We start from the raw sequence: 26,133 nt of genomic DNA, 5'->3' as shown, positions 1-26,133 counted from the left end.
TTAAGAGGCACCTAACTGTTGATATGTATGCTCCCCACTAAGTATGCGAAAAAATAATTGTACTCGTATGTTGAATAACATGTAATTTTATGCATTGAGATTTAGTGCTGTCTTCCTTCATGTTTCTAAAGTCACGTGACCATAGTCAACTTTAATAACAGCAGAAATGCATTCTGAGTGACGTGTGTGAGACATGCGCTAAAATGTTCTAAATTTTTTGTTAAAATCTTCTTTTATAACACGATTTATTCCAAATATCTATATGAGATGGTTTCCATAGAAAAAGTGAATTTTCATCTGTGGACAACTTCTTTATAAAAAATCATATATTGGGCAACTCCTTGAACTGATACTGAACGTGCCACCTATAGATCTCTTTGCTGAAAACAGCGCGACAAAATCGGCGGGTGAATTTATGCATGGAACCTTCGGGCATAGTTCGGTGGATAATGGTGGCTTGGCAGACACAGACTATCTGAACCCACTTTTCAAATAAGAAAGACAATTCAAAGCGCGGGATATACTTCCCGGAGTTAGGTGTAAGGCAGCCTTTCAAACTATCTTAGGCGCACCAACAGGATACTCTAAAGTCAACATAAAGGGCATAGAGGTAACGAAGTAGTGGACGAGATTGCCAAAAGAGGCGTAAAACTGTCACCTGAAAGCATGATCAACGTAGGTAAACTATGCACTGCCTATATCTAGACAGAAAATTGGTAAAAAGTTTAAAACGCACTGGAAGAATCTATTGGGATGCAAAACCGCAAAAGTATTGTGTAAACCGGTAGATCAGAAGTACACGGGATTTCTAATGAGGCTCAATAGAAGGAAATGTAGGAACATGGTCGGCATACTCACTGGTCACTGTCTGATTTCGGCTCACGACTATAAGATGGGGCTGATAGATCGCGAAGATTGCAGTAAATGTCAAGAGCCAGGTACCAGAGTCACAATGGAGCATATCTTGTGTGCTTGTCCTGCATTATCAAGGAAACGGCTTCAGCATTTGGGAGCTTCACAGTACGATAATCTGGAAGAGATATCGGAAGATATCGTTAGTGAAACCAAATATCCTTTTGAAATTCTCACGTTTCATTTAAGCAAAAAGTAAATCTATTTCATTATTATTGCTAAACGCGTTTTACAATTTTCATGCTCTACTAATTCTATAACGCATCGATTAAGTGTTGCACATTAACTTCGCTCATTTTGCATACAAAATTGCCATTTAACCACTTTAATTAAGGATAATGCTGTAAGCCAACTTTAGATGTAATTAATTTACCAAGCTAAACTGCCAAATTATACACAAATTCTATTTGGCGTTTGAGCGCAGCATAAATTGAAATTCAATGAACACAAAATGAGCATAAATCTGGCACAGCCGACCGAACTAGCGACAATATGAAATGAATATTTATTTGCAATTAAAATTACCAGCGCAGCCAAGTAACTCATACGCACTGGCGCACCGGTGGTGTGTGGAGAAAAAAGTGAGGCAGTTGAAACGAGTGTTTGGCAGTTGCGAGTTTGCTGGATTCGTGTCAGTTTAACGAGAATTTGTCAAACATAAACACAAAGCGATTGCGTTTCTCATACATACATATATATGTATGCATTTACAAACATATATATGTAATATGTATGTATAGACCTCTATGTACCAGCATGAAATTGAATGCGCCGGCAAATAATACGCAAAAAATTAATTATGCAAAGCTATGCACCAACAACAGCGCAACGTGCGAACACATAAATATTTACCACTATATATATATAAATACATATATAATATATATACTCCATAGACATATGTATGTGTGAGAGCAATGTCAAATAGTTAATGGATTTCCGATATATGTAAGTAAAATTTCATAAACCTGTACACTTTTATAATTATGTATATTATGTACATATGTGCATCGTGTATAGCCGACATGTCCTTCTTACGCCAGACTGCGTGTCAATGGCTGTCTCAGTGGTTGCTTTGCATTAACGTCAACGGAATTTAAATGTTTCGCCGTAAGCGTTTTCTATGCGTAAGAAATATGAGCGTATGCATTTGTAATATTAAGCAGCGTATTTGAGGTTGGCATTGTATAATAGAAATATATTCCAAAAAGTGATGACAAGCGGCGTGAACTTTTCTATATCCACTTGACAACTTTGACAATAACAGTAAATTCTGTACCGCAGTATTGAAAATGTTAAAGTTATTTGAGGCAAATTTGGCAAAGAAGTAAGTAAGAAAGAGCTCAGTTCGGTTGCAGTCACCACTATACCATATACATTCGCGATTCGCAAGAATCTTGCGTTGAGAAATATTTTCAGGAGTTGAACAAAAGCTAGGTTAGATAATATGGATGCTACTTGTGACAAGCCTCACTGAACATGTCTCTTGCTCAGCTTGGAATACCGGTCTTTAGCAAATAAAAAAGCTTACGTATGAATTAAAAGGTTCCAAGGTTCTCGGCTAAGGTATGACTACTGAGATGTTTCATCTTCTGTTTTGGCGAAAACTGGACTGTGGTTCCTTGTCCATATAACTCCTGTCTAAATGTTTCTACCTCATCTTCTTATATAAGTATATATCTTTGACAGTCTCAGAACGAGAAAACTATTAGCTCCAAAGAAAGTATACTTATCGAGATGTCGAGATGCACCTTGCTAAAAACAAGTCACTTAATAAACCTATTTAGTTTCATTTAGGGCCGAAAGGATCTCGCCAACATTTATTGAGCTCGAGGAATATCCAGAGATCCAATAATAGATCGGAAGAGAACAGTAAGCACCGTCTCGCCCAATTAACATTAGTGTCCGGTTTTGAGAGCTCTTCGACCTCGCGGTTTTTAGGGATTTCATTATGATCTACTCAAACAAGTCTGACGAAGTATCAAATGCTTTAGCATCGCAATATAACTGCTGTTACCTTGATGTCAGCCACATCTGTTTGACAGATTTTCATATGATTGTCTGAAGTCAAGAAGAAGAAGAAGAAGTTAGAGTTGATGGAGAGAGAGCTTCCTTTTAGACTTTATTCATAAAATATCACTTGGGTACATTAAAAACTACATAGAATTTTTTTAATTTTGGAATGTATCTATATGGGAATACACCCGGATATACCTGCGGGTGCTGCGAGCTAAATAACGTTGAGTGACATTTTTTTGGTGTAGTCTGTAGTATATTTAAATTGTGTTCGAAGATTCTGTAAAGGATGCTAGAGCCTTATAGATATTAGCTTCTTACATATACATTCCTGTCATCAATTTCTGATCATGACAATCATACAATTTCACTTCTCGCTAACGATCAAAGTAGAAACAGTGTTGTAATATAATCCCGAACCTCATAATAATATCCATATTGTACAAACATTTACATCACTAGCTGTATGACATTGAGTGCATGAATAAAAGGCTAAGTGCCATGACATGACATGACAGTAATGCCACTGTGACTGCAAGTGTTGGCGCTGTCTGCTGAGTCTCAATAAGTACAAAAATTAATTTAGACTTGTATATACCACTACATACGTATATGTCTAGCACTCTACACAATATCCACTGTTTTATTTTCTTGCTTTTGCACAGCTGTCACGCAACACTCGGCGTCACGTCCTTGACATTGACTGGTTAAATTTTTGCGGCAACAACACTGCAGCATGTTTATTATAACTGCTTTTTATCTTTCATTCTTTATATCTTCATTGAGTGGCTGCTTTTCGTAGCTCTTTCCATATAGATATACAAATATTTATTTTTCCACTTTTTTTGATATTTCACTTTGGCATTCATAAACCCTTATACATATATGTCTGTGTGTGTATAGGGTTTAAGCGTGAAATTTATTCTTTGTTTGTTCGCGTACAAAGACCTTTGCTTTTTGACTGGCTCGTCCTTAGAGCGCTTAATTTTGTTTTTCATTTACGTCACTACTCATTCCTACATTCTTATATATGCAATTTGTGTTTTAATTTATATGTTGCTTTGCTGTTGCTATTATAGCGAAATAATTTGCTGTATGTGTCACATACTAATGGCGGTGACTGTTAGCTCTGAAATTACGTTAAAATAATAATCACTTGACATTTATCTTATACAAAATTGATTTTATACAATCTTGACAAGATGTGTATAGTGAAATAAACAAAATTCAGATTTTTCCAAACTTCTGCCAAATAAGCCATTACTAGCGGTCTGCATTGATTCTGTCATAACGTTATTGTACTATACTTCTGGTACCACGGGGAGCAGGAAGATAGGGAGCTTTGCTTCCAACCTGCTCAATGGGTTGGCCCTTTGGGGAGTTTCGTGGTGGCTGTGGTTATATGGTTAATCGGGTGCCGGACCCAATGCACGGTTGAGGTTTTGGATGGGCCTCGGCCCTTCCAAGTGTGTCCATACCACACGCCAATTGGTACTGAAGCTGCAAAGCAAACTCATTGTATTGATCCGATGTGTTTTTGAACACCCTGAGGTTAGGCTTTTGTAGCCAGGTACTCACGTAAATCAAACTCACTAGTTGTACTATACATATCTCTATTTACCAGTATTTTCAAATACTCTGTAGGACTTTCTGACAAGGTGTTGGAGGTGATCTCAAGGGCTCTTTGATTATTGATAAAGTTTTAATGTTGGCTTTCCAATTCCTAACAAGGCTTTTGAAGTAGTCGAAGCAGATCCATGATTACTCTTAATAGTTTTCTTATTCGTTCGAGTTAATCTCAAGGGCTCTATGATTCCTGACGAAGTTTTTGATGTTCTCTGAAAGGTTTTCAAAGTAATCTGAAGTGCACTCTGATTCCTGACAAGGCATTCGTGGTGATTTGAGGCCGTCTCATTCATTTCTGATGAGGCTTTTAAGTTGATCTAGAGGACTCCATGATTCCACTTAAAGCTGGAGAGTTGGTCTGAAATGCTTCGGAAACGTCCTTCAAGTTAAAAGGTTCCTATATATACGACAAGGTTTTATAGGTGGTCTGAATGACTCTCTGATACCTGATTAGTTTTCCAAGTTGGTCTAAAGGGTTCTCTGATTTATTTTAAATGTTTGGAGGCGGTCGAGAAGATACTTGGATTCCTGACAAGGCTTTCGAAGTGGTCTGATGGCTAACATGACTCCTGATAAGGTTTTCTCAGACTACTTAATATTCTGACTACAAACATTTCTAGATTTTCTATCATTAATTATAATTGAATCCATTACCATATATTTTCGCGTCAAACAGAGCACAATACAACGCTCAAAGTTGTTCAAACCAATTCGAGAGTATTTCAATAAAACAACCATACATAGTTGTTGTTCTCTACATTGTTGCCTGGCAATATCTAGCTAGTAGAGTGGTAGTAGGAGATGCTCTGCCAAACTACTATCAAAGGTACAAGCATATAATATGCACATTCCAATGGCTATGAACTCTATGAAATGGAATTTTTTATTGGATTTCAGCCAAAACTGAAGTTATTGACCAGCTGCCTTTACGATTAGAGCGGTGTGATTCAACTTAGTATTAGTTTTATCGCCGCAATGTCTCGTCTATGCCGTAAATTTTCCAATTTTAGCACCTCCTTCATTTTGTTTCTTTTTTGCTTTTTACTCGTTTGCCTTTGCCAGTTTATTAGTCTAGCATTTTACCAATAAACACTTTTCTACTCTATCACACTGCGCTCAATCAAATCACTGTCAATTCAGCCATAGTCTGTTGTCTGGCTCCCGCTTCCCTTTCGACGGCGTTCAATTTAATTTTTCTCTTGCTTTTCAATGAAATTCCGTTAGAAACTGGATTTTTTGTTTTTTTTTTTGCCTGGAATGGCTTGTGGAGTCCTCGCTGCACAGCAGGCGACAAGTAATTTCACTTCACGACCCGACGGTGCTGCGGATTTTCGCAAGATTTCGGTTAAATGTCAGTAAACTTTTTTGCTTGTTGACTTGAATGCCGAAATATCTCAAGTCATGCACGAATGATTAGTCTGACGCAAAAGGGAAACAAAAAGGCAAAGGCTGTGTTGTTGTTGTGCAGAAAAAGTGGAAGGACATAGTTGCTTTGAGTTGCTGCATGTTATGAGTATGCGAATTCTTTGTGGTAATTTCATTGCACAGCAGTTTTTCTTTTTGCTGCAAATTCCTTAGTAGCTAATAACATTGTTGACACTTTTGTTATTATATTTTGAGCGCTGGTGAGCAGAAAAAAGTTGAAATATTGCAAGGACACACATACAGTGAATGCATCTTTATATTTAATAATAATTTTATAATTAGTGTCGGGATATGATATTAGTGTTGATGAAGTGCATATGGCAGAGCAGACTGCGTTATGTTTGCTGTACTTGATCTCACTCTTTTATTATAATAAAACATACATGTGGAAGATACAACAAATCTAGTTAGCTGTCTTAAATACAAGTGAGAGTGTGGATATATAATTCGAAGATTATAATTAGTTACTAACTGAGTATATTTGATTTTGGATAGTTGTTGTTCGCTCGCTCTAAGTTAATCGAAGACAAGCAGTAAGAACATAAGTGTTAAGCCCAACGGTACACTAAAAGGATTGGTACTTTTTTTCTTTGTTCAAAAATCTTATAAAATTTTTAGCTATTATATGAGTATTGTTAGATCGAACGAAATGGTCCCGAATTTATATTCAGCCTATAATTGCACACCCACACAAACCAAAAGATTTGGGTCTGACATGGGAGTCTCACTATTATGTTTATGCTCTTATGTTTTTGGGAGCGCTGAATACGAATCCCAAGTCCATTTAATCCAGATCAGAGTTTTAACACAAGCGTTTTTTGAAATACATCGGATTCGCTTAAAACTTCTTAATCGGAGGTTTTCGGGGCCGCTGATAATTTGATGTTTATTTTTTTTTTAATTAAAAATCGCGTACAAATATTAATTTATTTTAAAAATTTCGACTATTTTAAGATGGGCGATGCCACACTATAAATGCAGTATTTGAGCAAATCTGTTTCGATATCTCCACTAGTGCTTACTTTATATATTGTAAAGTAAACGATTGAGATCGACTTCAAAGTTCTGGTATATGGGAACCGATTTGGATCTATTTTCATCACATATCATTGGGAAGCTATGAAGATATTATGAACCGAATTTCATTGAATTTGGTCGAGTAGTTTCGGAGATATGGTTTTTGACCCATAAGTGGGCGGAGTCACACTCATTTAAAATTTTTGTATACCAATTTAAGTGCAGCCCTGCAGTACCATCTTTGTAATGAAATTTGATTCCTGGTGTTTTTTTCTTACTGAATTAAGGCATTTTTAGTAATTTTCAACATAACCTTTATATGGAATGTAGGCGTGGTTATAATTCGATTTGGACTATATAAGGTAGTAACTAAAATAAATGACTTTAGAGAGTTTGCTTGATATAGTTTAAGTAATTTACGAGATATGTACAAAAAAATAAGTAGGGGCGGGGCCACGCCCGCTTGCAAAAAAAAAATACATCCAAATGCCCCCTCATAATGAGATCATTTGTACCAAATTTTACTTGCATTTCTTTATTTATGGCTTAGTTATAACGCTTTATGCGTTTTCGGTTTGCGCCATTTTGTGGGCGTGGCAGTGGTCCGATTTTGCCCATCTTCGAAAGCAACCTTCCCATGGTGCCACGAAACACGTGTACCAAGTCATCAAGACATCTCAATTTTTACTCAAGTTACAGCTTGCACAGACAAACGCACAGACAGACAGATATCCGAATTTGAACTCCACTCGTCATCCTGATCACTTTGGTATACATAACTCTCTATTTAACTCGTTTAGTTTTGGGTGTTACATACTACTTTGTTGCGAGATTATAAAAATATGTCCGTCCGCGACTGTGGTTATTCTTGTTTGTCGTCTACCCTGAATTTGTCTTCGTCCGTACTGTGTCATTGTCATATCGGTCCGTTACCTTCGTTCCTATTGTCGCATTTTTCTATTTTTTTACTTCCGTTTACTCTACTCTAATTATGCTTAATTATAATTATCAATGAAATTTTTATATATCTGGAATCCAAAGTGACGTTGTAGGCGTCCACGAATTTCGACAATGGAAGTTATGGCGCCTAATGTCAAATTTTGGAACGATTTTTCTTAATATGTATTTTATGATTTTAATTTTCACACCCAACAATTAATCCCCAAAACTTATTTATAATTAAGCTTAAGCACTTGAAGTCATATTTAAAATTTACTCAATTCACTAGAAAGTTATTTTTAAATAAATATTAATAAATTGTCACAAATACGTACCTTATATGGACTAAATGCGCTTAGGTTTGTTAATCTTTAAAGTAACTTCCAATAAAGAATTCATGTATATTGTACACATACATATAATACGTGCGTATATGTAGCCGCATATATGAAATAAACACAATTTCTACCTCAGCTCACACAAGTTCTCAACAAATTCCATCCATAGCACTTATCTACAAACAGATTTGTCAACATTTAGTCGTTGAAAAACTATATAATATGCATATATTATCCTATGCGGACGCTTGCTTCTGCCTCCAGCACTGCTCTACCATCTCCCTCCATTTTTATTTAATTTTATTTTCAGTTGTGTTGCATGGCACTGTAATTCCGGCAGATAAAAAATGTTCGCATACAGTCAAATATGTAGTGCACGCGTACGTTTGCTCGCAGCTTCATTTATGCAACAAAATATTTATAGTCCTGAATGCGAGCCAACAACAAGCACAAACACACAACATACATGACGTCGCTTAAACTTTGGTATTTCCAGCGCTGCCAGCGGCTTTCACTGACATTCCGTCCTTTGACGCTGTGCCGCTAGTGCTCTCTCTCTCTCAGTGGTGAGGCTATGCTAATAGCCGCACTGGGTAGCGAGTTACATACTTCTTCATGCGCCAAAATATTCCGGAAAAGTGGAGATAATTTTTTGGTACAACTCATGTGGGGATTAGCATTTAAAGCTGCTGAACTTTTTTTTTGCATTTCAAAGTAAGCGTAATAAGAAGAATATTACGGGGATTAAAATTAGTTTGGAATTTAAAGGAATGAAGGATGGAAAGTTATTCTTATTAAACTAACACAAAAATCGATTCATACATGCGGCTTAAAGTCGACTGGAATAGTGAAAATCTGTATATATAGTATATGGGGGGGCAGGGGTAATTCGTGGACTGATTTCAACTACTTTTGGCCACCAACCATTACATTACCATTATATCCAGGGTTATATGTTTTCTTAATTTTGCTAAGATATCTCATATATTAACCGTTATATACGGAAAATACCACCGTATTGACCCAATTTTGGCACAGAAGCATACTGGAGGAAAAAACAAATCCCCTTTGAATTTCACAGCCGAATTAGTTTTGGGGGGATACCAAATTCAGACATAGCGGCATAGAGGCAATTCCTTTTCTGTTCTGCTGTCGAAAGCAGCTTTAAAATCGACAAAGAGATGGTGTGTGTCGATCCTCTTTTCGCGAGTCTTTTCCAAGATTTGGCGCATGATGAAGATCTGGTCAGATGTAGATTTTCCAGGTCTAAAGCCACACTGATAAGGTCCAATCTGTTTGTTAACGGTGGGCTTTAGCCTTTGACACAGTACGTTCGATAGAACCTTATAGGCGATGTTGAGAGAGCTTATCCCATGATAGTTGGCGCAGATTGTGGGATCTCCCTTTTTGTGTATTGGGCAGAGCAATCCAATCGTCAGGCATGCTTTCGATGTCACGCTAGAAAGCAATATTTGTGCAAAGTTTTGTTCCGATATCTTTCCCGATGTTTAATTATATAGAAAGTAGGCGTCTTATTAGGAGGCGGGATCATAGACAACGGTTTGGGATATCGAGAAATTCTTAATTCCTGTGAATATACATTCGCTGCACTTAAGTATGGAAATATATTTCTTTTACATGACCACCACGGGCACGCTTGCAGTATTCCAGACGTTGAACCCAATTTTCGTGAGATAGTACGTTCACCAAACTTGTTTTTCAATAAATCGGTTTTGGATTCGTGGTGTGGCTAGTTAGACCACATTTTGTCCAAGTCCATATCATCCAATTCGGGTCAAAAATATTTGGTTATCATTAAGCGGTCAGACTGGACGATTAAGATGACCATAAATTGGACGTAGCGCTCTTAAAGTTGAGGCCGCTGACTCCGAATTTCGGTAGTAAATTTTTATAATTTCTCGTTGTTGAAGAGAAATGTCAAAATAGCGGCAAAATATATGGCGCGTTTGCTGTCCCTATCAATCTACTTTTGTAGCGTCCCGATTGAAAAACCCTTTATTATTCCCTGTGCAACATGTTGCGAGAGTATAGAAATTGTCGTGTGGGCGAGCGTGGGGCTTACATCCATATTTAATCTCGGAATGTATGTTACGAAGATACTGTAAATATGGTGAGTCTTGAAGTTGTTCGAAAAATGACGAGTTCGGCAAATTTAAAGCAAGTTCTCCGAACAGCTTGTAGATTTCCATGACAGAAATATAGTTAGAAGTACACTGGTGGAACAAATGTTCTTCTTTGAGGTTGATCGAAAATGTTCACCGAACTCATCACTTGGGTAAATGTACCTCGAACTCCTCATCATCGGTTAATACCAACAACAATGAACTATAACATTTCTGCGTTCCTGCGTAACTTTATATATTAAATTAATAGACTTGACTGCGCCCGTAGAATCCCATGGAAGCTTCAAGTAAATACTTACTATGCAATTTTTCATATTTTTTGTTGCGAAAAAGTTTCAGGCGAAAATAATATTTCAAAATTTCTGCAATACGACACTCTAAGTAAGTATATTGCCATGTTTATTTGTTCGGATTATTTACGCTCTTTCATATTCCCTCTGTCGAATAGCGCGCATTTCCCAACTCAAGTGCTACGAAATAACTGCCACTGTGTCAGACAAAGTAAGGCAATCATACAATTTCTTACGTTTATTTTCAGCAAACTCGCATGCATAATTCACATGTTGATACAATGCTTATTTACAATGCCAATAGAAAAGTTTTCTTGCGCAAGATTCCATGTGTTTGCCGGTAATGCGTTGAAAGGCGGGTGTCAGCGCAAAAAACGTGAAATCTTGCGAATAATAAAAATATGAAAAAAAAACACAGCAAAATGCTAAAAATAATAGTAAGAAGCGGAAAGCTTATGGTTGGATGTGCGCATAACTGTAGTTGTTGAGTGTGTGTTTACGTTGCTTTTCCTCGCTCGACTGCATGAATAACTTATGACAATGTGACAGCGCGTGTGTGTGTGCTTTGTGAAATGTTTTGCCAGTGCGTTGGAGTGAAGTCATAAAATTATGATATTATTAGAAGTAGAAGTCAATACTGTCGCTGATCATCTGTTACCTTAAGAGTTAGCTAAAGTTTGAGGTGTTTTCTTTACGCTTAGAGTCCCCAAAGTGCTTGTGCTCACTGCTGCAGTTCAGTGTGTGCTGACTGGATCGTATTCAAGGACTCAAGTTTTTTTTGGTTATAATATGTGTAACGGTACTTATTTGTTTGTACGGCAACAGTAGTTGAGGTGGGTTGATAGAATTTATGTTACATGGAATTAAATTATTTTAAAAATGTTTGAGATAAAAATAATTTTTACTTTAAAAATTATACAAATCATGTTTAGTTTAGTGATAGACATACTTTTTTTTTAATTTTTTGAATTTTTTGAGCTTTTCCATACTATTGTCCTCAAGAATTGTCTCTTAAATCTGGATTATATTACTTTGGGAAATATCTCACCTCTGTCTTTTGAATTTCGCTGCTATGTATAAAGCGCTACAGAGCTCGTATCTGGCAATACTATACATATTTCAAAAGTCTTGACATAACCTACAAAACGACACTATGCATGATTAGTTTGGATATTGCGTTCAACAGTTATAGACGTGTAAACATGGAGTTCGCTAACGCCGAAATTCGCGCTATTTTAAAGTTTTCCTTCGTTAAAGGCAAATCCGCTAGAGAAACGTTCCGTGAGATTAATGGTGTTTTGGGGGATGGTACTCTATCACTTCGAACTGCGAAGGAATGGTATCGACGATTCAGAGCGTGTGAAAACGACACCATGGATAAGCCAGCCGGCTGAGGACCTGTGACGACGAATGCCGATCAAATCATGGAAAACATCGAGTTAAACCGGCATGTGGCATCTTGTGACATCGCCTAGGAGATGGGAGTTAGTCACCAAACCATTTTAAACCATTTGCAGAATGCATGATTTGACGAAAAAAAAACCTTCAGGACCGAATCAACGCCTGCGACATGCTGCTGAAACGGAACGAACTCGACCCATTTTTAAAGCGGATGGTGACTAGCGACAAAAAAACAGAAGGCTGGATACACAAAAAAGCTTGATGGAAAGAAAAGAAACCTTTTGGACCGAATCAACGCTTGCGATATGCTGCTGAAACGGAACGAACTCAAGCGAAAACGGTCGTGGTCGAAGGTCGGTGAATCGTCCCAAACAGTGGCCAAGCCGAGATTGGCGGCCAGGAAGATTTTTCTGTGTGTTTGGTGGGATTGGAAGGGAATCATCCACAATGAGCTGCTCCCATATGGCCACACGCTTAATTCTAACATCTACTGCGAACAACTGGACCGCTTGAAGCAGGCGATCGACGAGAAGCGTCCAGAATTGGCCAACAGGAAGGGTGTAGTGTTCCATCAGGACAACGCTAGACCACGCACTTCGTTGATAACTCGAAGCTAAGAGAGCTCGGATTCGAGGTTTCATCCCATCCACCATATAGCCAAGTGATTACCACCTGTTCCTGTCAATGGCGAACGCCCTTGGTGGTCTAGAGGTGAACTCAAAAGATGCTTGTGTAAAGTGGCTGTCCGAGTTCTTTGAAATTAAGGAGGGGTGCTTCTACGAGGTGGGTATTATATAGTTGCGATCTAGATGGAAACAGATTATAGAACGAAGCGCTGATAAAGTCTCTGAAGCACACTTACGGTACTAACGAACACTTATGTCAAACTACTTTGCTTAGGACACTTTAAGACTGCATTAAAAATATAAAATAATTTTTGAGAAAATAGAAAAATATTTCTTTCCTTTCATATTGAAAATCAATAGCATACAAAACCAATTTATGTTATTTCGTACTACTAATTGGTATTAATTGCGAACCAATATACTAAATATTCACAATAAAAGCATTGTTTCCATATTTAGCTAGATTTCCTTCCAAGAAGCTAGCAGCTTGTTTACTTGCACACACTTTTGTTTACTGGATTTCGCATCACTCATACCACACGTACGCCTGCGCTTCTAACATTGTTCGCCCTTCATTATTATACTTACATATATATATATACATATATACACTCGTACATAGTATTATATAAAGCACACAATTATCATTACACTGCATGATAACGGTACAAATAAAATGTTTATAGAGGCCAAAGCAAATAATTAAATGATTAAATAAATAATGAGTTAAATGATAATGAACTGTCATCGGCAAATTTCCATTGAATCGTAGCTGCAAATAGAAAGGTAGCAGAATAGCATTGTTGTTCGTTATGCCATTGAGTTTGTGTACTGAATGGCAGAATGGCAAATGATTTCTTTGTGGAGAGTGTGTATATGTGTGTGTTGTAAGTCTACACGTGCCACATGTTGCTCATTGTTATATGCATGTACTTATAGATGTCTATAAATGTTATAAGAGAGTTCGGTTGCTGGTTTTGACTATAGTACTCATTGGTTTTGTTGTTGTGTTAATTTGCATTTTCGTTAGCAACAGTCAAATTTTATTTGACAATGAATAATACAAATGGAATATATTTTACAAAGCTTTTATTGTAAGGAAATTATTAAAGGTACCAAAAACTTGAAGTGGGAAAAGTGAAGAAAAACCACAGCAATTTGATTTTTAAATCAAAATGAATATAGCATTATAAATAATAAAAAATGAAAGAAAAAATAATTTTTGTTTTAATAAAAAATCAAGAATCTAAAAAAGTTTACAATTAATTCAAGAAATAATTGAAAATAATTTTAAAATCATTTGAAGTTCAAAAATATAAAAAAATGAAAAATATGGAAATTTTAAACCAAATTATCAATTGAAAACAAATAAAAATCGTACATCAAAAATAGAAAGTATCTTTTAACAGTTCTCAAGTATTCAATTGATATTACAATTTCTTTATTTAAAATTTTAAACAAAAAGTATTCTCTAATAAAATGAAAATGTGTAACATATACATATGTACTTTTACAATTTTTTGTTCAATATTTTCTAAAACAAATTAAAATTTTTGGTAATTAAATGAAAAATAATAGAATTATAACATTTCGCTTTTTGGGGGTTATGGAATTTTTACACAGGAACTAATTGATCAGTTAACCGTCGGATTGCTCGATTAAAACGCTTATTTAGATCGATTTACCATACAAAAAAAAATCTACATTAATTTTTAATTGAATCTTAATTGACTTGAAAATGAAATGCAACTCTGCGACAAAGCCCATATTTGTAATTATATGTATATACGTACTTTGTCGGCTGTATTTTTTTTCCAGCTGATGAAACTTACCAACTTCTTATGAAAAGCAAAAACAAAAATGTATAACAGCTGATCGGTTATCGAGTAGCCGGCAGTGCGAAGGGCAAAAACTGGTTTCTCAATTAAAATTTTAATTAATTTGGCTATCGAATTATTTGTGATTTATTGATTTTAGATCAACCAATAATGAGTTTTGAGTCAACAGTATGAGCCTCTTTTTTACATACAGCATATACATATTTTAAAAAAATTGTAAAAATACCCTTGTTTTCAACCTCTGAAACTCACCCCTTAAACTTTTTATTAAAAATTCAAAAAATATTAAAATTAAATTTTTTAATGTAAAATTTAATAAAATAAAAATAAAATTCATTGAGTTTCAAAAACTGATATCAAAATTGAGTTGACGGTTGATTAATTAAAAAGCAATTCATTTGTTTTTTGTTTGTACTTAAAATATCATATATATTAATTAAAAACTAGAACATTTGCTGTTGATTACATTTCAATAATTATATTCAATAAAATATAAAAATCATATTAAAATATAAATATAGCTTCTATATGTGTCTAAAAGAAATAACAGCTCCACTAATATTTAATTTCAATTCACCAACAACACTAACATTTATATGATATATTCAAAATTTTTACTAAATATTTCAACTTCAACTGCACATGCCCTCACGGCATAAATACGCATAAATGTTCTCCGAAAATATCTGTCTGCTGGTTAAAATTTTTTTTATGTAATTTCCCATTTCCATTTAGCAAATACTTTTGCCATATCGTAAAAACCAAGCATAAATATTTTTATAAGCCATTGCCTTGGGGAATTCACTTACATACCTTTTATGCCATTTCAATTACTCATACGCCTGGTTGAACACCAGGTTTTGTGTTTAGTCTGTAAATATGCGTCTGTTAGAATGAGACTCACACTTTCGGAAGCTGGTAAATTATATATGCGTGCGTATTTGAGGCTTTAAAATAGCGTGTAATAAAATGTTATTGGTTGTAATGTTGAACAGAAATCGAATACAATCAGTGAGGTTAGAAAGAGTGTATTGGGGAAAGGCGAATGTTTTAAGTTCAATATGTTAACGCAGTTAATTAGTCAGAAGACCTTTCATGTGTAAAATCCGAAAAAAAAAATCCATAAATATCAAGCCTTCGGGATCGTAGCATCTTATAATGGGATCTTATCGGGAAAGTAAAGCTGATAAAAAGACATGAATCATAAAGAAATCCTCCATGACAATTTGCGTCTAGAAAAAGAAGTTTAGTGTATCACATCTTTTGAACACAATGTCGATTAGATAATAATATGAGGACATGGACCTATCAACTGAATCCCATGTTTTAAATCCACTCGACCACTTTTGGAAGGAAGGTATATCAAATTTTCTTCTTCTTGACTGGCGTAGACATCGCTTACGCGGTTATAGTCGAGTCCACAACAGCGCGCAACGCATCTCTCCTTTTGGAAGTTTGGCGCCAATTGGTAACACCAAGTGAAGTCAGATCCCTCTCCACCTGGTCCTTCCATCGGAGTGGAGGTCTCCCTCTTCCTTGGCTTCCACCAGCGTGTACTGCATCGAACACTTTCAGAGCTCGAGCACTTTCGTTCATTCGAACAACATGACCTAGACGTTGCCACGGAACGTAAATCTTCCGCAAAACCTTTCTCTCGAAAACTCCTAGTGCCGCCTCATCGGATGTTGGCATCGACGTCGGCGGGAATGATGAGGGACTTGTTTAGTTTGGTTTTTGTTCGTCGAGAGCGGACTTTACTTTTCAATTTCCTATCCAGTCCATAGTAGCACCTGTTAGCAAGAGTGATTCTGCGCTGGATTTCAAGTCAGACATTATTATTGGTGTTGATGCTGGTGCCTAGGTATCAAATCACTGGACTATAATACTCCTAACGTTATTCGCAACATATGATCGGCTTTGCTGTATAATGTAGTTCCAAATTAGATCGCCAATACAGGAGTTCAGGAGGTCTTAAAGGAGGTAATCGAGGAGCCTATCTGCTCGAAAATCGGTTGAAATCTTTACTGAAGCACTCTCAAAACACCCTGTATGAGTGTCATTGCATTTGGAAAGTATTTGATTACTTAGTAATGATTACTTTATAACACTGTGATAGTCAAAAAAAAAAGACAAGACCAAATTCGACGGTTTCCCCCTATTTCGGGTCCTATGAATCGAACTGCATCATTACTTTTTTGAGTTACAATCATGGTTTCATACAAACTTTTTTTTTGAAATTTTTCATCAAAGTGGCCCATTGTAAGAGAAAGGCACTTTTTTCTTCGGTCTCTAACTTTTTTAATGTTGACTTTTTTGGTAAACTTTCTTTGGCAAAGCTTCTCAGAATAAGTCCGTCTTTAAGTTCTTAGATGACTGTAAACCCCAAAATCAATGTTTTTTGTGTCCTTAAAGCCAATATGTAAAAAAAACTGAAATTTAATCCATTTTTTTAATGTTTTTGCACTCACGTTTCGTCAATATTTTAATTTACCCTTTGATACTTATACATTAAGTGACACCCCATCACATTATAAACCATTGCTTAGGAATGCACCGGTCTGAAGATTGGAAAAAATATGTATATGACATGGTAGACGCTTTTGAAGAAATAGGTGTGAATATGTCCTTAAAAATTTATTTCTTTCACCATCACAAGGACCATTTTGAGCAGCAAGTTCCGACTGAATCCGATGAGCATGGAGAAAGATTTCATCAAGTCGCCACCCCCTTGAGCATTGGTACAGAGGAAAAAAGCTTGACTCGTTGCTTGCTGATTTGTGTTGGACATTGATAGATGTCTTATTAAATTTAATTTAAATACTGTGTACAAATTTATGATACTTATTGATAACAGTTATAAGATACAAAAAGAATAAAATAGCATACAAACATAGTTAGTGTAGCTTTTTTAAAAAATACAGATTTTGTTAAGTTTTTTTCTAATGGTTAGTTTTCTCAGAACGTTGTCTTTGCTTAAGTTTCTTACTATTACAAGATGTCACTTAATGTATAAGTATCAAAGGGTAATTTTATCAAAGGATTAAATTTCAGTTTTTTCGACATATTGGCTATAAGGACACAAAAAACATTGATTTTGGGGTTTACAGTCCTCTAAGAACTTAAAGACAGTCTTATTCTGAGAAGCTTTGCCAAAGAAAGTTTACCAAAAAAGTCAACATTAAAAAAGTTAGAGACCGAAGAAAAAGTGCCTTTCTCTTACAATGGGCCACTTTGATGAAAAACTTCAAAAAAAAATTTTGTATGAAACCATGATTGTAACTCAAAAAAGTAATGATGCAGTTCGATTCGTAGGACCCGAAATAGGGGGAAACCGTCGAATTTGGTCTTGTCTTTTTTTTTTTGGAAAAAAACTATCACAGTGTAATCAACAATCCACAAAGAAATGGAAAAACTTGAATACATATAATACAGAAATAAGTGAGCCAAGACCAAACTCCAAATGCTTGAATTAGTTCCTTTGAGCCAACTTTCTATTACTCTCATCCATTACAAATTCAATGGCAAGCAGTATCGCATGAAATCGTATGATTACCAACACCCATTTACTTGCGCTTCGTGCGTCAATTCGTCTACATTACTTTGAGTGCGTAATAAATTGTTATTATGTGCTCTAATGGACTTTGTTATCTCTATTTGACCTTGTGGTGTTGCGCAGACAGAACCGAAATGTAATTACAGCCAGCTAATATTAGCATTGTATTGGAGATGGTGGTAGCCGTAAGCGCGCTAATATACATACGTATTAGGAGCGGCAATTGTTTGGCATTGCTGTACAGCCCTGTAGAGTGCTGCCATAACGGACGAACCATTGACATTTGTGGCAACAGCACAGTGACGGTTAAAGCAATTATGAATATTTTGGTTGATAGTTTTCGCTCTGAAAGTGGAAGTTTTTTCTTGTTTTTTTTTTTTTGTTATTTGTTTTGACTGTGCGCTCTTCGCTTGTGTCGAAATTGCTTTGGCGAGTTTGCCACCGCGTCATCGGAAATGCCACTTCCGTCGGTGCCACACGGTCTAATGCGTGCAACATGTGTGGGTCGTGCGGTTATTTGCACTATTGGTCGCCACTAGAGGCAATGAGACTGTTTAAATGCACATACGTAAACAGCCAGCAAACCTATTCGGCGGTTGCTAACTTGAAAGGAGATCGGATTTTTTAAAATCGTGTTAAAATTTTGTGGTTTGTAAATAATGTGGAGCTGCTAAATGAATGCTGTAGTAATTAAATGCATGTATATATGTACAAAGAAATATATATACATATATTAGGTTGGCAAATATCTCTCTTCCTCTTTTCTTGCTCTTTATTCAATGCTTTATTAAAAGTGTTATAGTGATTGCATTTAGTTTAAATATGCGCTGTTTCGTTCGATAATCGGTTTCAATCTAGATGGCAATTTGATAATACCCTAGATGGTAGAAGGCTCCCTCCTTATTTGCGAAGAACTCGGACAGCCACTTTTTACAACCCTCTTTTGAGTTCAACTTTACACCACCAAGGGCGTTCGCCATGGACAGGAACAGGTGGTAATCCCTTGGCGTTATGTCCGGGCTATATGGTGGATACGATAAAACCTCCCATTCGAGCTTCTGTAGCTTCTGACGAGTCATCAACGAAGTGTATGGACTGGCGTTGTCCTGGTGGAACGCTACACCCTTCCCGTTGGCCAATTCCGGACGCTTCTGATCGATCGTTTGCTTCAAGCTGTCCAGTTGTTCGCAGTAGATAGTAAAATTAAGCGTCTGACCATATGTGAGCAACTCATAGTGGATGATTCCCTTCCAATCCCACCAAACATACAACAAAACATTTCTGGCCGTCAATCCCGGCTTGGCCACTGTTTGGGACGATTCCCCGGCCTTCGACCACGACCGTTTTCGCTCGATATTGTTGTATGTGATCCATTTTTCGTCGCCAGTCACCATCCACTTCAATAATGGGTCCAATTCGTTCCGTTTCAGCAGCATATTCGGTCAAATCATGCGGCACCGCCACATGCCGGTCTAGCTCGATGTTTTGCTTGATTTGATCGGTATTCGTCGCCACAGGTCTTCCGCCGGCTGGCTTATCCATGGTGTCGTTTTCACACGCTCTGAATCGTCGAAACCATTCCTCCGCAGTTCGAAGTGACAGAGTACCATCCCCCAAACCACACCATTAATCTCACGGAACGTTTCTCTAGCGGATTTGCCTTTAACGAAGGAAAACTGTAAAAGAGCGAATATTTCGGCGTTAGTGAAATCCATGTTTACACGTCTATAACTGTTGAACGCAATATTCAAACTAATCGTGCGTAGCGCCGTTTTGTAGGTTATGTCAAGACCTTCCAAAATATATAGTATTGCCAGATACGAGCTCTGTAGGGCTTTATACATAGCCACGAAATTCAAAAGACAAAAAGGCGGAAAGGAGATAGGAGAAACTAATATCTGCTCAGAATCCAAATTTTATCGACTTTCTGAGACAAGTTTTCTTTTATCTACCCAATTTACCATAATGTAATTTTCCTTCAAGTTTACTCTCACTGTCAGGCCCCACTCTTTACAGCTATCAAGTTCCCGTATTGCAAATTATTTCGCTCGCTTCCGTTTCACTTCCTCAAAATTATTGCCCTGATTTATCTTAATTTTCAGTTCGCATTGCCTTGTGCATTCCTGTATAAATCACGCATTATTTATCTTTTTTTGCTGCATACTTCTGGGCGCATACACGCTATATTTATGCATTACACAAATATTTGTGGTTCGATAGCTACAACAACATATATGTGTGTTTGTGTAAATGAGTGTCTGCACTTCCATGCCCTTTTTGATCCATCCACCAGCTATAAATTCCCCACCACTACCACCACCACATAAAATGGCTTTTATTGGCAGTTTGATTAATTGTTATGCCGCAAGCATTTCGCGCCTTCGTTGAGGTGGCAAAGCGAAAGCTCAATAAATAGTATAACTTAAATTACGTTGCATACTTTTAGGCTCTGTGCACATGCGATTACTGGATATTTGTGTGGCTCATTAATGACGCACAATTAATCAAATGGCGCTTTTTGCAGCAATTTTACGATGAATTTAATGAGAAAGTTTGAGGAAGTAGCGTTAAATTTACATGAAATTCGTTGGTCTTAAGAGATTTAATTTTTTATGTAATACGATACTTGGTTAAATATATTTAGTGTGGGATAGTAGGCTTACATTAATGATTTCGTGAAAGCACTATTCCATTATGCGAAAGCTTAACATATCCTGAAAGCATCAATAGATGGCGCTGTGTGTAGCCGTTAATATATAACGTATATTCACTCATTTTAAGAGTCCCGTAAAGATAGAATTCAGACCTTCAGCTATAGTTAGCCCCCACTCAGAAAACTGATTCCAATAATTTATACTGCACACATTCACTGTGGCGTGGTAGTATAATGAAGCTTTGAGTGGAAGCTTTTAGCTTCCGAAAGAGTCTGCATATGTTTTCCAGAGATGAAAAGCACCTGCAGTTTGAGTGTACACTTTAATGTCTTTGCTGAGACCTTTCTAAAGTAAAACAAAGGATTTTTAGCTTTTGTCACAAGCAACGGAATTATTACTGCTTTGCTAACTCGATCACATTCATACCCGGCATTTTTCTTCTGCCTCCGACCACTTTTATGCCGCCTAATACTAATACTATTAAGCACTTTTCTAACGGCTCTGTGCTCTTTTAGACAGCTCTGTAAATCGTATAAAGGAAATGTATGCTCTAGTTACTGATTCAATTTAAATTTGCTTACTTGGCAAAGCAGTGAGTGCGGCCGAGATTAGTTGAAAGCGGAAACAACAGAATAAAAAGAGTGAAAAAATCCGTCAAGTGCTACACTGAGTTCGGAAGTAAAGGAGTAGAGAAAAAGAAAGAATAAATAAAATGTCACAGAGTTCTTGTTAGGTTTCAGCGATGCTTTATACCTATATATTTACAGCCGAAGTATTTTAATATATATTAAATAGATATTTTAAGTATAATATGAAAAACCCTTTATATGTTTTAAGGAAAAAGCTTCAAGTGTTTTCAAATCGTATACATTTTCTTCTCTCCTTCAGATCAAGGATGTGACACGCAATATCAAGAAAGCCGTTGTCGCTGGCACACTCGAGGAATTGCGCTTAAAGGTAGCTGAGAAATTCGAACATGTCAACGATCAGCCGTCAACCATACATTTGGATTCTGATGGCACGGAAATCGACGATGAGGAGTACTTCCGTACGCTGGAGGAGAATACAGAATTGATTGTTGTTTTTCCAGGCGAACATTGGATTGATGTAAGTGCGCAGCCAGATAACGAAATTCATGTGTGATTTGAAACAAAATAAATATTTTTTTATGTTGAATTAATTTATATTAAACTTTTTTAAATAGAATATCGTTAATTTTTTGTTATATATAAATTGTGATATACTTAAATATTTATTATTCTGAAAATTACTTTTTATTTTAAATGTTATGAATAATTGTGATATACCTTAATATTTATTGTTTTAAAAATAATATTTTTTTGATTGTTATGAATAATTGGCATTAAAATGAATCATAAATTGAATTAAAATATTTAAAAAAATATTTGGAATTTTTATTTCTTTATTAAAACTACAAAATATTTAAATAAATATTCTATGCAACAAAATTTGATTAACTTATTTCGATATCTGTTTTTGTTTTAAAAATATTTTCAAAATAAATATATATATTTAATATATTTTTTTTGAAAAGTGAGCAGAGCTTATGACCGCACACCCAAATTATTTTAATGCATTTAAGATTATAATTGAGAAACTAGTTTTTGTCTTTCCACACTGCCGGCTCGATTAACGATCAACTGTTAAAGCCTTTTTACACTGGAGCTATTTGATCAATTGGCTCGATTAAAACGCTTATTAAGATCGATTTACCACACAATATTAAAATCTACATTTATGATACCCTGAACAGGGAATATTAAGTTTGTCACGAAGTTTGTAACACCCAGAAGGAAGCGTCGGAGACCCTATAAAGCATATATATAGATGATCAGTATGTTGAACTGAGTCGATTTAGCCATGTCCGTCTGTCTGTCTGTCTGTATACATAGGAACTAGTCCTATCGTTTTGAAATTTTGCGGATGTTATTTTCTCTTCAAGAAGCTGCTCATTTGTCGGAACCACTATATCATATAGCTGCCATACAAACTGAACGATCGGAATCAATGGCTTGTATGGAAAACTTCCGCATTTTACTACATATCTTCACGAAATTTGGTGTGAGTTATTGTTTATAGAAATAATTTAATCTCCGAAAAAATTGTTCAGATCGGTTCACATTTTTGCTTAAACACATAGTCACTAAAAAAATGCACCTGTGTGTGTGGTATATTAGCTTCGGTACAGCCGAAGTTAACGTTTTTTCTTGTATTAAATTGAATTTTAATCGACTTGAAAATGAAATGAAAACGTTCTTTGTATGCGATTGGTTGTATTTTTTGCAAAAAAAAAAACTACGGTAGATGCCACTGCTAAAATATCAATCAGCTGATGAAACTTACCAACTTCTTATGAAAAGCATAAACAAAAATGTATAACAGCTGATCGGTTATCGAGTAGCCGGCAGTGTAAAAGGCAAAAAAGGGTTTCTCAATAAAAAGACAAAGAAGACAACAATCCGCTGTAGTGAATTCCAGTTTCGACCCGATAAGAATTCGATTAAAAATTAATGTAGTAAAATAAAAATTTTTCGTAGGATTAATCGATTTAAATCAAAGCTTTAGTTGATTAATTTTTAAGTAACTTCTGTGCAAAAAGGTTATTATATTTATCGGAGTCATCCGAAAGCAGAAAGTACGTTCCTTATAATGTTATTTTTAAGACGGAATCTCTAACTTAGTGGAAGTTCGTTTCGAGGTAACTTTTTATTCGGTTTACAACACTTGCGACGGTTTTGAAATTAACAGAATCATAATCATTTCAAATTTATTTATTGAATTCGAAATATTTTAACGACAAGTAGAAGATAATAATATAATATAGGAAAGAGCAGTAGTTTTCTAATGAATTCATATGTTATTATCTCTTATGTCACCGGAAATGAGTCTCGCATTGGGATCTGATCTGACTTATCCCTCTTTTATTTCAATTTACCTTTTTGCCTAAATGTAGGCAACGTTTTTTTGTTATCAAGTTGTGCTGCAGTTTCAATTCACCTTTTTTTCAGCAAATAAGTAAAACTTTAATTACTCGTGAGCGAAATGGAATCAAAAATTTAAAATACCAAGCTGAGCTGGTATAAATTTTTAATTGTATTTAGAAAGTTAATGTCTACTGCTCAAACTATTACCTCCCACCCCCCTTAAACGTGTGTTTTGTCACTTTTATCGTTTGTGTACTTTTAATCTGCGAATTTTCAGCAAACTTTTACCTTGCACGCCAATATTCATTTAGTCGTGACAGTTTCAGAGTTGTTGCAAGTTGCACGCTGCACTTTTTATCGAAGCATGCATTTTAATACGTCCCGTACTACTACTACTACTACTCACGTCTAGTACCTAGTTGCTTTTCAATATGTTGGCAAGCGCTTGGCGCTATCGATTTGTGCTCCCTTCCATGCGCGCTCATTTCCTCGTATATATTTCCTACTATTTGTTTTTAAGTACCAACTCACTATTTTCCTGTCACTTGCACACATTTTTAAGTACTTTCAGACAAAAAGTTTACAGTGTACGAAATAGCATAAAAGAAGTAGTAGCAGCAGCAGCAGCAGAACTTACCAGCAGCCTTGCTTTGCATACTTAAAGGCGCTGGCACGTTTGTCTGCTTTGCACTTGATTTGAATCGCTTGCATTGGCATAAACTTTGCTCACTCACACTAAACTCTCGCAGCTCGCCTTTATCAATTCTCATTGTTAGCAGAGAATACCCACTAGCCGCCTTCTGCGATTTATACTACTTCCTTGTCTTTTATAGTTTCGACGAGTGTTTTATTTCTTATTATTTATTTATGCATTTGTATTGCTTCTTTGTTCTTGTGCTTGTCCTGCCACTTATCGTTTCGATCTGAAATTTCATTTTAATTTGCCAAAGCACTTAATGGTATCATTTGCAGTTGTCTTGTGTTCAACTTTTACCTTTCGCTTTGTTTGAAAGTTCCAGCTTTTGTTGCCCACATACCGTTAAGTTGTCGCAGTAATTTGTATGTCATGTCAACTGCATTTGGATATTGGGGAGTTTCGACTTTATTGATTTACTCGTGCATTCGTTTCATGTAGTTTAAATCAACTATTTTCGACAGGTAAAGGTAATTCGAGAATTTGTAAATTTGAAAACAGATTTCTGAAGGCGCTAACGCCTCAGTTAGTTATTATATCCCAAAATTACTGACAAATTTTTTTGATATAGAGATCACCTTCGTGATCATTTCAGTCTAATAGATGAACCCAACTATTATTTAATGAACCATCAGACCAAAACTGTTGACTGTCAGCTTTCCGTAGTAATTGTATACAAAGCCTTCTCCTTTTTGATGGATAGGAATACCATTAGATTACGATTTGAGGATCGCACTGCGATCTGACCTGACCATTTACCTGACTCGTTTTCTTCTCGATTACCGGGCAGTCAAGGAGTAAGTGCTGAGGTGTCTCCGCTACTAAATCACAGCAGCTTGATTCCAGCAGCACTTCTTGTAGATGGCTTCTAATAACATGTCGACCAATTGTAATAAGGGCTCCGGTCCTACCAGCTTGATAGCCGCGACGTTTTTTGCCAGTTGGTCCATAAGTTCGTTTCCTTGTATACCTTTATATCCAGGTACCCAGATATCAAAAAGGTTATACTGTTGTTTTCCAATTCAGTCCATAACCAGCACCGAATCTATTGCAAAAGATGATATTGCCTGGATAGCCCCTTGACTATCACGGATGATGGCTAAGCGTTCAGCGTGGTAGTTCTTGTCTAATATGACCTCTGCACAATTGTTAATGGCATAGACCTCATCTTGAAAGAAACTGGGGAATTATCCCATGCACTCAGGCAACACTTATACCATCTGCTGTCTTAGATTCGTCCGTGTACCATTGTAGCGTGCTTCTGCTTATGAGTTCCTTAAGATATTAATCTTTCCATTCCCTCTTACTGCTCAGAACTGTTCTGAATCGTCTTTCAAAATGTATCCTTTTGATAATATCGCCCCTGGGAATGATGAAGGAGAACCATTGGAAGATTTATCTCGATGATCCCCAATTGACGGGCGCTTATCATCCTGTTGTTCCCTAGTCCTGGTCTGGTCAAGGCCACTAAAGTCTTGTTGGCCATAGTGCCTACCACCATATGAGGTGGGATGAGGTTCAGGTACACCATACTCCTTAAACATTTTTTTTAGAAGATTCTTAATACCAAAATATAATTATTTATAGTTGTAAATATACAAATATGAAAAGGAAACTTGCGTCTTGACAATTTTATCATTTTTTTCTTCTAAACTTTTTGTGAATTTTAAAAGCACCATCATACACAAGTATGATATATACAAGTTTCAACATCA

At 36.1% G+C, this 26,133-nt stretch overlaps 1 protein-coding gene across 1 annotated transcript in view; it reads left to right on the top strand.

Moving 5' to 3' along the window:
- The window catches only part of LOC105216930 (DNA fragmentation factor subunit alpha), a 99,499-nt gene that overhangs the window by 46,174 nt on the left and 27,192 nt on the right, over positions 1–26,133 (top strand). Inside the window, exon 2 of the mRNA XM_011191692.3 lies at positions 21,668–21,886. Coding sequence (XP_011189994.2) covers positions 21,668–21,886 — 219 coding nt within the window. The remainder of the gene's footprint in view (positions 1–21,667; positions 21,887–26,133) is intronic.

This window comes from Zeugodacus cucurbitae, chromosome 6, assembly GCF_028554725.1.
Source record: "Zeugodacus cucurbitae isolate PBARC_wt_2022May chromosome 6, idZeuCucr1.2, whole genome shotgun sequence".
Lineage (NCBI taxonomy): Eukaryota > Metazoa > Arthropoda > Insecta > Diptera > Tephritidae > Zeugodacus > Zeugodacus cucurbitae.
This window is presented reverse-complemented; position numbering and strand designations above follow the sequence as displayed.